This window comes from Elephantulus edwardii, unplaced genomic scaffold, assembly GCF_000299155.1.
Source record: "Elephantulus edwardii isolate Elephantulus edwardi_28Jun2011 unplaced genomic scaffold, EleEdw1.0 scaffold00140, whole genome shotgun sequence".
NCBI lineage: Eukaryota > Metazoa > Chordata > Mammalia > Macroscelidea > Macroscelididae > Elephantulus > Elephantulus edwardii.
Genome location: NW_006399890.1, coordinates 7,473,338 through 7,485,814, shown reverse-complemented (window position 1 = coordinate 7,485,814; position 12,477 = coordinate 7,473,338). Strand labels below are relative to the sequence as shown.

General features: G+C 37.5%; 1 protein-coding gene across 1 annotated transcript in view; it reads right to left on the bottom strand.

The window, feature by feature from the left end:
- TXNDC16 (thioredoxin domain containing 16) overlaps positions 1–12,477 on the bottom strand; it is a 118,787-nt gene that overhangs the window by 29,926 nt on the left and 76,384 nt on the right. The window contains 2 exon segments of the mRNA XM_006894373.1: positions 2,968–3,027; positions 3,927–4,070. Coding sequence (XP_006894435.1) covers positions 2,968–3,027; positions 3,927–4,070 — 204 coding nt within the window.

Genomic DNA, 12,477 nt, shown 5'->3' with positions numbered 1-12,477 from the left:
ACCCCTTCTAAACCCAGCCTGGACTTCCGGCAGTTCTCTGCTGATGTGCTGTTCTAATCGTTTTTGGATGATCTTCAGCAGAATATAGATTGAAAATATATGGAGATAGGGTCTACCATAAGGTAGATATGGTACTATAAGGTCTGTAAAATTATGTGTACTAAACGGAAATGTGCAGAATGTATACTTCTTTCCTAAACTCATTCAAAATTTTCATACTAAGGAGTATTAAAACTTGAGTATTACTTTTTTATAAACATAGAGAAATACTTATTTCCTTCCAAAACAGACATACTAAATGACTTCTCTACAAAGCTCTCTTATCCTTTATTTTAAAAATTTAGTCAATACATATTTAATGATGACTGTTAATATAAAATGCAATATTATATACTGCCAAACAATTATGGAATTTAGTACTATTACAAATTGTTCTTTTCCTTCAAAAGCACTCACATCTTTTTCACTGCTAAAAAATGTTTATTTCTTCTTTGTCCCTGAAGTCCAAGTTGAAAACTTTAGTGCTATCTTTAGAATTGGAAACAGAGGTATCATTAAATGTTGAAAGTCTACTTATGTTGAAATTATTGATTTAATTTTTTTTCTTTCTTGTATAATAAAGCCGTAAATTAAAATAGGGATCCTAATGGCCTAATGGTAAGAAGCTGTGCTGTAATCCCAAAAGGTATGCAGTGTAAATCCTCCAGCTGCTCCGTGGGAGAAGGATGAGCAATCTCCTCCGTGCAATTAACTGCCTCAGAAAATCTGCAGGAGGGTCAAGTATGGGTCTGTTCTTACTCGATGGTATTCAACAACAATGTTGTTGTTGTCAAGTGCTGTCAAGCTGTAGATGACCCACAGCGACCCTATGAACGAAAGACCTGAACAGTTGTATATAACTTTCACTGTTTCTTCTTAGAGAGGCACTATGTAAATATAAAAACTTGACATTGCTGCCACCTTGTGTCTAAGTAAAATAATCATCATCATTCTGGACTATTATTTTTAAAGGGCTTTTTCCCCCCTCAAGAAATGAAACATAAAGCACAGATTACAGCTTTAACTGCCAAAACATTAGAGTATTTTCCAAATTTAAAAAGTTATGAGACAGACTTCACATATACTAAGTTACCTCTACTAAGTATTTTAACATTAAATCCTTTGAAGTTACAAAATAGTGCAATTATCTGATAACTAATTATTGGAAGGATTGTTATCCATAAAAAAATATACTGAAGAATGCACATAAGGATTAAATTTTTCAGAAGACCCAGGACATCAAAGACTTCTCCAAAATAATAAAAAGAGAACCTAAAGATTTTGAGGAAAAAAGTTTGACAATGATATTAACTGACAAGGGACTAATATCTGAAATGTATAGAAAAGTTCAACACTTCCACAACAAAAAGATAACTATATTGTTTGAGCATTAGTAGAAAACAAATTCTTTTTAACATGTTGTTGTTGTTGATGGTCTTCAAGTTGAGCACGACTCATAGCGACCCCATGAACAAAAGGCCTGAAGCCCCTCTACAACTATTGACATTTATCAAAGTTCATAGAGTTTCAGGAGGCATATTATTTAGGAAGTGGATTCAACACTTTGACAGCAAAAAGACAATTATGTTGTTTGAGCTTTAGTAGATAATAAAGTATTTTTAACATAATGCCAAATTGATAAGCTGGGACAAGGAAAACAGAATTAATTTTACAACTGAAGGTGGTGATGGTGATTATATACTGTTGTCCAAACTGACTCATGGCTAAACCTCCAATGGGTTGTCTGAGGCAGTAATTTACACAGGAGAAGATTGTCTCTTTTTCTCCTGCAGAACAGCTAGTGGATTCAAAACAAATGGCCTGGCAGGGCAACTTCTTACCACAATTATTCAAGGATATTATCCAATTACTATTCCATTATGGTTAATATTTTCACCCTTTCCCCCTTCTTCTACTAACTTGCCAATCAAACCAGAGAACACAAAAGAAGGAACTTAAATGGATCCATAAAGGATAATCTAAAAGATAGTAAGAATTGCTCTAAAAGAAAAGGCTTGAAAATGATTCAGGATTATAGTATCTAAAGACTTAATCATCCCTATACTGCATTAAGAGATCTCTCCAAACTATTAAGGAGCAATGATGCTAGTTTGAGGACTAAGGTACACCTGATTCAGACCATGGTGATTTCAATCACTTGTTGTGCATCTGAGGGCTGGACAATGGATAAGGCTGACACAAGAACTGATGTCTTTGAGTTTTGGTGTTGGAAAAGAGTACTGGATATACCATGGACTGCCAAAGAACAAACATATATGTATTGGAGAAGAAACAGCCAGAATGCTCCAGGATTCAGATCTGTTGTTTACAGGGTCACATGAATCCCGTTCAACTTGATGGCACCACACCACAATGTAATGGAATAATCGAAAGTTAGATAAAATATGGTTGGATACTTGAAATTTATTTTATGAAACGTAATTTTGAGGCAAATAAAAAAGGGGGAAAAAAGACAAATCAAACAAGAATTGACATTACCTTAAAATGCCAATGACGTCATCCTAGCAAAGACTACTGAGAAATATCCTCATCTGTGAGGAGCTAATTATACAATTTTACTAATATTGGGTCTTATTTTTTCATTTCTAGAAGCAAATGGTAACTGACACAGAATAGGCATATACTAAATTAGAGCTAAATGAGAAGATCTGGCCAAAATGGCTACTTATCGGGTTGACTGTGTAGCGATAGCATTTGATACAAGAACTCTCTCTTTACTATAGTCTGGCTCATGGAGACAAAGGAAATACTTCTGAGTATTTTTAAGACTCTTAGGTCATTAAATTCATCTTGGAGATGCAACCATAAAAGCTTGAAACACTTAGTGGATTTCTAGATCTTTACACTCTATAACACTTTAAAAATATCTACGGTTCGGAACCGTAAAAATAATTATGCATACAATACCTTTCAATTTAATTGCCACATCAATGTATGATTGCAGAAATGCCATGGATACTGCTTCCCCTACATTAAAATAAAACAAATCAATAGATCTTATAATATGCATAGCTTTAAAGCATGGATGCTTTTATCTAATAAATGATGAATTTATGAGGTTTTTCCAAAATTGCTACTTCTTTAAACAAGGTATCCTAGCATATAACTAATGCTCAATATTTTTCCAAAAGGATATAAATGGTTCAAAATGAAACTAACTTATATAACAAAAAATAGAATCGAAAAACTATCACTTGAAGATAATCCATGGGACAGTGGTTCTGTGCTTTGCTGTCACTGAGCTGGTCCCCGACTTACTGTGAGTCTATATATAATAGTGCAAGGCACTGCCCCATCCTAAACCATGCCTGTAATCGGCTGCAAATCAGACCTATCGGCAACATGATACATTTTGATGCATAAGTTTTTTCACTGGCTGCACTTTGGAAGCGGGTTGTCAGACTTTTCTTCCTAATCCACTTTAGCCTGCAAGTTTCCCTGAGACTTTTCAGCATCATAGCCACACACAAGCCTGGAAAAATGGACAACTGGTTGCACATGAAGTCCACTGCCTGAGAATCGAGGGTTTTACATGACAGCTGAAAATTCTACCAATGAACTACAATCATTTTTCAAAATTATTTCAAAATATAACATCATTTTTCAAAATGATTTAGCTAAACATGTAATCACTGACTTCCAATTTTTAAATTAGAGCTAGATAATTTTTTTAAAAGTCCTGTATCAGGTGGAATTTCTGTAGTCAACCTGGGGCATATGGAAAGTTATTATTTTATAACATAAACATGTAATATATAAAATGCAAAAATAAAATATATCTACTTTAAATGTCCATATAGATTCATTATGTAAGGTGCCTTCAGGACGGCTGTGACTCACAGCCACCTCTAAATGCTCATACTCACAAGCAGCATAGAAGAGCACTATGCTCTCAGAGGTCATTACTGTAGAGTTAAATGTCTCTTCTGTCAGTTCCACAGTGTGTTCCAAAGGTAACCACCTCTTCCTATCTCTATAAACACTTTCAGCAACTTCATCATCCTGAGTATCTAAAACAATAGAAATATTAAATAATGGAAAATATTTAACCTTTACTCACAGACAAGACTAATTTGACACTTTATAAAAACTTTAGATCTCACCATACTTTAATAATCAAAATGCATGAAATTTAGAAAATTTTCTAGTTGCTTAGCTTTTTCTCTTAAATGGCAGACTTTGAAGTGTTATTTTCAGACATAATTATTTAAGCTTATTCTATGAATAGGAATATTATTGTTCTATGAATAGGAATATTATTATTTTGACCTTAATAAAAATATACATTTACAGTGCAATAGACATTTTACTGCACGTGCCAGTATCGATTTAGTGGCTACCTATGATTGGTGATGTAGTGCATAACATATCAGGCAGACAACTGTAACCCACAGTACGAACCCACCAGTGGCCCTGTGGAAAAAAAGATGTGAAGTCTTTTCCCATAAAAATTTACAGTATTTGCAGCCCAAAGGACGACTTCTAGGAGTCAGGGAGCGGCAGGGGTTCGGTGCATGCCAGACACACAGACAGGCACTAGGTAATGTGGTAAACTAAACAAAGCTACCTCACTACAGAGAGTTTCTAGCACTAAAAAGACAGAAAACAGGCTAATAACAGAATAAGTATATAACTACAAATTATAGTCCATTTATTAAGAAAAGTAAAGGATACAGTCAAAGATTATAACAGGGACAGTTAGATCAGGGAGCCAGGAAGAAAAAAAAATTTAAAGTTTGTTTCAGACAAGAAGACAGCACACACAGAAACTCGTAAGGCATAAAAGAGTTCAGTTCATACTATATGCTGCAAGTGGAAAAATATTTTACAAAAATAAGACACAGTCGAAGGAATAAATGGCAAGGGGAAAGGGAAGGTAATCAGTGGATGGATCGTTTTATATTTTAGGCATGAAAACAAACACTGCCTCCAAAGGGAGCAGCATAGGTAAAGGCACAGTGGCAAGAACCAGCAAGCTGTAAAAGGAAATTTGAAAACAGACTGGATATGTGACAATATTAAAGAATTATTGTTAACTGGACTATATGCCATCGCTGAAAATATCTCATATGAAGCATCACTCTTATTATTTTATTAATCATACTAATAAATAGATCATTACATTCAGTGCACTAACCACAGCCCAGTCATGTTACTTTTCAAAAGGAGACTCCTTCCACTTATGAAACACATAATGAAATACATAGAAGAAACTGTTCAAAGTTCGAGATTTGTTAAATTAACATGAGATGGGGAGTAGATACGGTAGGATTAAATTAAACCCAATCTAATATCATCAAATCAATTCCAACTGTAGTGACCCTCCACTGAGTTTCTAACAGAAGGAGATTGCTTCTTTTTTGTCCTGTGGAGTGGCTGGTGAGTTCAAAATGCTGATCTTTCAAATAGCAGCCCAATGCTCAAACCATTAGGTAGTAAGTAGGAGCTGATCCAGGTGGTCGGCATAAGGATAGTTATTTTTTTAATCCTATAAACTCAATGGTGTGTTCAAAATATTCTCATAGAATTTTAGAAAAGGAAGGAAGATGCATTGAAAGAAATGAAGAATAATTTCAGGATATACTATATAAGCAGGAACCAATGGCAATGAAGGAGGAAGTAGAAGGTGCATTGAAGACACTGGCAAAAATAAGGCCCCTAGAATTGATGGGATACCAATTGATTTGCTTCAATTAATAGATGCAGCCCTAGATGCACTCAACAATCTATGGCAGAAAATTTGGAGGACAACTGTCTAGTCAATGCATTGGAAGAGGTCCATATTTGTTCCCATTTCCAAGAAAAGTAATCCAACAGAATGTCTAAACTATCAAACAATATCCATAATATGACATACAAGCAAAATACTGCTGAAGATCATTAAGAAATGTTCTATCCAGAACAGGACATAGGTAGGGAACTGCTAGAAGTTCAATCAGGATTTAGAAGAGGCCATGGCATCAGGGATATCAACTGCTAATGTCAGATGGATCCTGGCTGAATAAATCAAGAATACTAGAAAGATGTCTATTTATGCTTTATTGATTACGAAAAGGCATTTGACTGTGTGGATCATAACAAGTTACAGCTAACACTGAGAAGAATAGGAATCCCAGAGCACTTAATTGTTCTTCTGCAAAACCTATATGTACACCAAAATGCCATTGCACAAGCCAAGCAAGGGAATACTTCATGGTTTAAAATTAAGAAGGGAGTGCATCAGGGTTGTATTCTCTCTCCATACCTATTCACTCATATGCTGAGTAAATTATTCAAGAAGCTGGGCACTGTGAAAAAGAATGTGGCATCAAGATCAGAGAAAGACTCATCAATAATTTGCGTTACACAGATGACACAACCTTGTATGCTGAAAGTGAGGAGGACCTGAAGCACTTTTTCAGAAGATCAAAGACTACAGCCTTCAATATGGACTGCATCTCAGCATCAAGAATACAAAACTTTTCACCACTGGACCAATAAGCAACATCATGACAGATAGAGAAATAGTCCTGTCAACAACTTCATCTTTCTTGGATCCACAATCAAATATCCTTGGTACCAGCAGTCAGGAAATCAGAAGTATTGCACTGGGAAAGTCGGCAGTCAAGGACCTCTCCAAATTATTGGAATAATGATGTCAGTTTAAAGACTAAAGCATGTCTGATTCAGGCCATGGTCGTTCAGATTACTTGCTATGTATCTGACACTGGACAATGAATAAGGATGACAGAAGAATTGATGCCTTTAGCTGTGCTGTTGAAGAAGAGTACTGAACACCCCAGGTACTGTAAGAAGAACAACTATGTCTTGAAGAAGGTGCAGCCAGAGTGCTCTTTGGAGGGAAAGATGACATAGCTTGGTCTTATATACTTCGGGTATGTTGCTAGGAGGGCTATTCCTTAGAATGGGACAAGATGCTCAGAAAGACAGAGGGTCAGCAAAGAAGACCCTCAAGGTAGACTGACACTGTGACTACAGCAATGGGCCCTAGTGTACCAGAAGTACACGGATGGCACAGGAAGGATGAGGTTCAGCTCTGTTGTTCATAGCATCACTATGGGTCACACACAACTCAAAGGCATCTAACAACAATTTCTAAAGCCATAAAAACAGAATACTAGATTGGAATTTTAGTATCATCTTGACCTTTTTTCTAGGTGCATGACTAGTCACATAAGTCTCTGGGCCTCCATATTCAAATCTATAAAGCATAAAAGTTACACTGTAGTTAATTTTAAAGTCCTTTTAAACATGACACCAATTATAGCATAAAGTTATAATACTAAAATTAATAAAAGACCTGTATTCCTCTTTACAATAGTTTTTCCCTTAATAATAATACTAAAATTAATAAAGACCTGTATTCCTCTTTACAATACAGTTTTTTCCTTATTAACCTTCTATTTCCTGACCAGACTTTTACTATCATTTTTATCTTTATTTTATTAATTCTGCTGTTGAGAACATGCACAGCCCAACATACACCAATTCAGCAGCTGCTACATCTCCTGTTTAGTGACCCTGATGTGTGTAGTCATTTTCATCTGCCTTTTCTGGGTTTTCCTCCCTCATTAACATGAACTCCAGACCTCCTAAGTTTCCTATATAATCTTTTTAAGTTGTTATTAGTTTGATCCCATATAGATAATTTCTAAAAAAGCATATAATACTCAAGGCAGACCATTTTTAATACTTAAGCTAAAGTATTATTTGTGGTTTTTAAAAACATTTATTTGGGGTTTTTAATAGGAATTAGATATTTTAAAATTCATATTCAATAATTCATTTACACGTCCTTTTATAACATCAATTGTAATTGATTAATGCTATTTCTTACAATGTCTCATCTAAGAAGACTTCAGGGGATTTTCTTTTGAGATTTTAATGAAAGTTTATAAAGAAGTTGGACTTCCATTCATTTGTTGTACATTTCCTCCATGTCTATTTCTTATTGCAACCTTTTTATACTTTGTTCCAGCATCTACATCTGGCTTTCTTATGGTCTAAGTTAAGCCACACCCACTGGTAAATGTAATCATTCCTGAACATGGTCTTTTCACCTACTGATCAGTACATACACATTCTCTCTAGTTTTAACAATAATGTTTTTCATTTTAATGTCCTCTTTTCACAGAACACAGTTCTAACTCATTTGTGCTTTTTGGACATTGTCCTGTAAGTGTTCAATCTTAAATGACAATGGTCTTTTCTAATCTATTTCTGCTTTATAATGGGACTTAAGTTTAAACATAAAGAAATACATGTAGATAAGTCAGTATGTTGTTGTTGTTATTATGTGCTGTTGAGTCAATTACAACTTACGGAAACTCTGAACAATAGATCCAAAACCTGCCCTTATACTGTGTCATCTTCATCACTTCTGATATATCTGAAGCTACTGTTAACAGTTACTGTATCAACCCATTTGTTAAGGGTCATCTTAACAATGAACCTTCAAAGAAGCTCTGGTGGCCTAGTGGCAAGAAGCTGCACTGATATCCCAGAGGCATGCGGTTCAAATCCACCAGCTGCTCTGCTGGAGAAAAAGGGGCAATCTCCTCCCATACCAGTCAGATTTGATTTGACAGTACACACACACACTCTCAATCAATCAATCAATCAATCAAAAATGAACTTCCAGCTTTCCAAGCAGGCTGTCCATTTTTCAGACTGGCTCCCTCCTAAGATATCCAAAGCAATAAGAGAGGAAGCTTCACCATTCTTGCCTCCAAGAAGCACCCTGTTTGTACCTTCTCCAAGACATATTTGCTTGCCCTTTTGACAGTCTATGGGACATTCAGTCCTCTTTACCACAACTCAAAAGCACTAATTACTCACTGTCCGGCTTTCAGGCACATAATTACAACTCAAAGGCATTAATTCTTCTGCCATCCTTAGTCTCTGTGCAGCTTTCAGGTACAGAGCAAGTACCTGAAAAGACCATGGCTTGGATCATATGCACCTTAATCTTTAAACGGACATCACTGCTCCTTAGCACTTTGGAGAGGTCTTGGCAGCAGATTTCCCAATGCAACACATCTTTTCAGTTCTTCACTGCTGGTTCCAAGTGTGTTGGTTGTGGATCCAAGTAAGAGAAAACCAATTACAATCTCAATCCTTTCTCATTGTGATAGGCGGTCCAGGGCTGTCTGTAGACCAGTCTATGAAGAGCTGGTATCAATTACAGATAAAAGATGTTCAAACAAACAAACAAAAAAACAAAACAAACCCAAAAACAACCCAAAACCAAAAACATTTAAAGGCTACAAAATAAAGACTAGAATTAAGCTAAGGAGAAAAGGTGGTGGTGGTGTTGCCAATGGGCCATAAAGTTGAATATGACTGACCCTATGAACAGATCAGAACCCTGTCCTATCTGTGCCATCTTCATCATCTGTGACATACTCAAGCCCACTGCTGCCATCACTGTGTCAATCCATCTCAGGGAGGGCCTTGTTTTCTTTCAGTGACCTTCTTTCCTAGCATGAAATCCTTTTCCCAGGAATACTCCCTTCATGCAACATGCTCAAAGTATGTGAGATAAAGCTTCGGCACCCTTGCCTTCTGGAACACTCTGGCAGCAACTTCTTGTTTTTCTAGCAGTCTGTGGATCTTCAGCACTTGTCTTCAACACCACGGTTTAAAGGCATCAATTTTTCTTCTGTAATCCTTACTCATTTTCCATCTTGCAGGCACATAAAAAGTTACTGAGAAGATCCTAGTTTGAATTAGGCACACATTAGTCTTCAAACTGACATCATTTGCTCCTCAGTACTTTGAAGAGGTCCCTGACTGCAGACTTTCCCCAATGCAATGTATCTTTTGATTTCTTGACTGCTGGTGTCAAGAATGTTGATTGTGGACACAAGTAAAATGAAGCTGTTGACAGTTTCAATCTTGTTGCCATTTATCATGATGTTGCCCATCAGAAAAACAAACAAACAAACAAAAAACAGAGAGAGAGAGAGAGAAGGTGGCACTAGAGGATAAAGGCCACAGGATCAGAAAGCAATGTAGGAGGTATGATAACAAGGCAATCTTTAAACAGAGACAAATTACACTGAAATAGAAATTTTATGAAACTGGCAAATCCCTAAATGCGGAACACTGGAACACACAGAACCCTAATAGAAATAAATCAGTAAACAAGGCTTCTGTAATAACCATATTACAGAGAACTTCAGCACCATATGCCATCTGTGAGATTTGAGAAGATCATTTTACTCTGAAGACCTGAAGCATTTGCTGCAGTGGTCAAGGACTGTAATTCTCAAAATGGACTGAATCTCAACATCAAGGAGACAGATTCTCACCACTAGGCCAATTGCCAGCACCATGAGAGACAGAGAAGAGACTGAGGTTGTTAACTGTTACAGCTTGCTTGGCTCCACAATCAATACTCTTAAACACTAGCAGTCAGGAAATCAAAGGACAAATTGCATTCAGAAAATCTGCCATCAGGGACTTCTCCAGAGTGCTGAAAAGCAATGATATCAGTCTAGAGACTAAGATGCACCTAATCCAGGCCATGGTCCTAGCAATTACTTGTTATGTGTCAGAAAGCTGGACAAAGAATACAGAAGAAGAATCAATGCTTTCAAATTGTGGTAATTGAGAAGAATCTTGAACATACCATGGACTGCCAAGAAAACAAATAAGTCTGTCTTGGAGAGGGTGAAACCAAGTTTCTTCTCGGAGGCTAGGATTTTTAAGCTCCGTCTCACATATTTTAGGCACACGGCCAGGAGAGATTGGTCCTTGGAGAAGGACATCATGCTTGGAAGGGTGAAGGGACAGCACAGGAGATAAAGACCTCTGATAAGATGAATTGGTACAGTAACTAGGGCAATGGGGTTGGTGTGTCGGAATTAGTGAGACTGCCTCAGGACAGGATGGGGTTCAGAACTGCTGTACATAGAGTCACTATGGGTCACAGGTGACTTGGCAGCACATAACTACAAAAACAACCTCAGCTAACTGAGAGGGTAAGAATCAGAGTAAATACAGTACAGGAGAAAGTACCAAATTCTGCATAAACATTGTCGTTGTTATGTGCTGTTGAGTCGTCTGCAACTCATAGCGACCCTATGTACAACTGCCCTAAGCCCTGCTCTATCCTGTGCCAATCGGACTGCCTCTGACACACCCATCCCAATTACCCCAGTCACTGAATCAATCCACCTCATAGAGGGTCTTCCCCTCCTGCACCGTCCCTCCACCATTCCAAGCATAATGTCCCTCTCTAAGGAACTGTCCCTCATTACAACATGTCCAAAGTATGTCAGGCGAAGCCCCAGAATCCTTGCCTCCAAGGAATAGCCTGGTTTAATCCTCTCCAGGATGAATCTGTTTGTTTTCTTGGCAGTCCATGCTACATTCAATACTCTTCTCCAGCACCACAGCTCAAAGGCATCAATTTTCCTTCTATTTTTCCCTAGTCATTGTCCAACTCTGTGATGCATAACAAGTGATTACAAAGACCACGGCCTGTATCAGGCGCATCTTAGTCTCCAGAGTGACACCACTGCTCTTCAGCACTTTGGACAGGTCCCTAACAGCAGACTTTCCCCTCGCAAGACGTCTTTTGATTTCCTGGCTGCTGGTGCCAAGAGTGTTGACTGTGGAGTCAAGCAGACTAAAGTTCTTAACAATCTCAATCTCTTCACCGTCCATCCTGATGCTGCCAATTGGTCCAGTGGTGAGAATCTTTGTCTTCTTTATATTGAGCCTCAATACACTTTGAAGCCTGCAGTCCTTGACCCTTTGCGGCAAGCTCCTTAGGTCCTGCTCAGTTTCAGCAAGAAGGGTTGTGTCATCCGCATAACTCAGATTGTTGATAGATCTTCCACCAATCCTGATGCCACACTTCTCCTCATAGAGCCCAGCCTCCCAAATAGTATGTTCTGCATACCTTTTGAACCTATATGAATAAACATTAGCAATATGAAATCAGTCATTATTTTAGAGTCTGTATGGTCATTTCTGACTCAGAGTGACCCTGTCAACAACAGAATCAGGGACTGCTCAGTTGTGTGTCATCCTCACAACAGATAGTAAACGCGAGTCTGTTGTTGCAGCCACTGTAGTAATCCTTCTAGCTGAAATCACTGACACTCAACTTTATCACTGACCTTCAAGTTTTTTGTTATCTCCAGGGATTAGTTCTTTCTGATAACATGTTCAAAATACTGTTCTTTAGTCTGTGCACAATTACAATATTGGTACAATTAAGGGTTCTAGAGTCCTCAAGCAAGACCCACACCTCACTCCATACACAAAAACCAACTCAAGGTGGATCATGGACCTAGGACTAAAACCAAGGACTATGAAATTCATTACAGGAAAGCTAGGAACAACACTAGAAGTCCTAATCCACAACATAAACAGTCTTCCCAGTATCCTGGAAAAGCTACAACC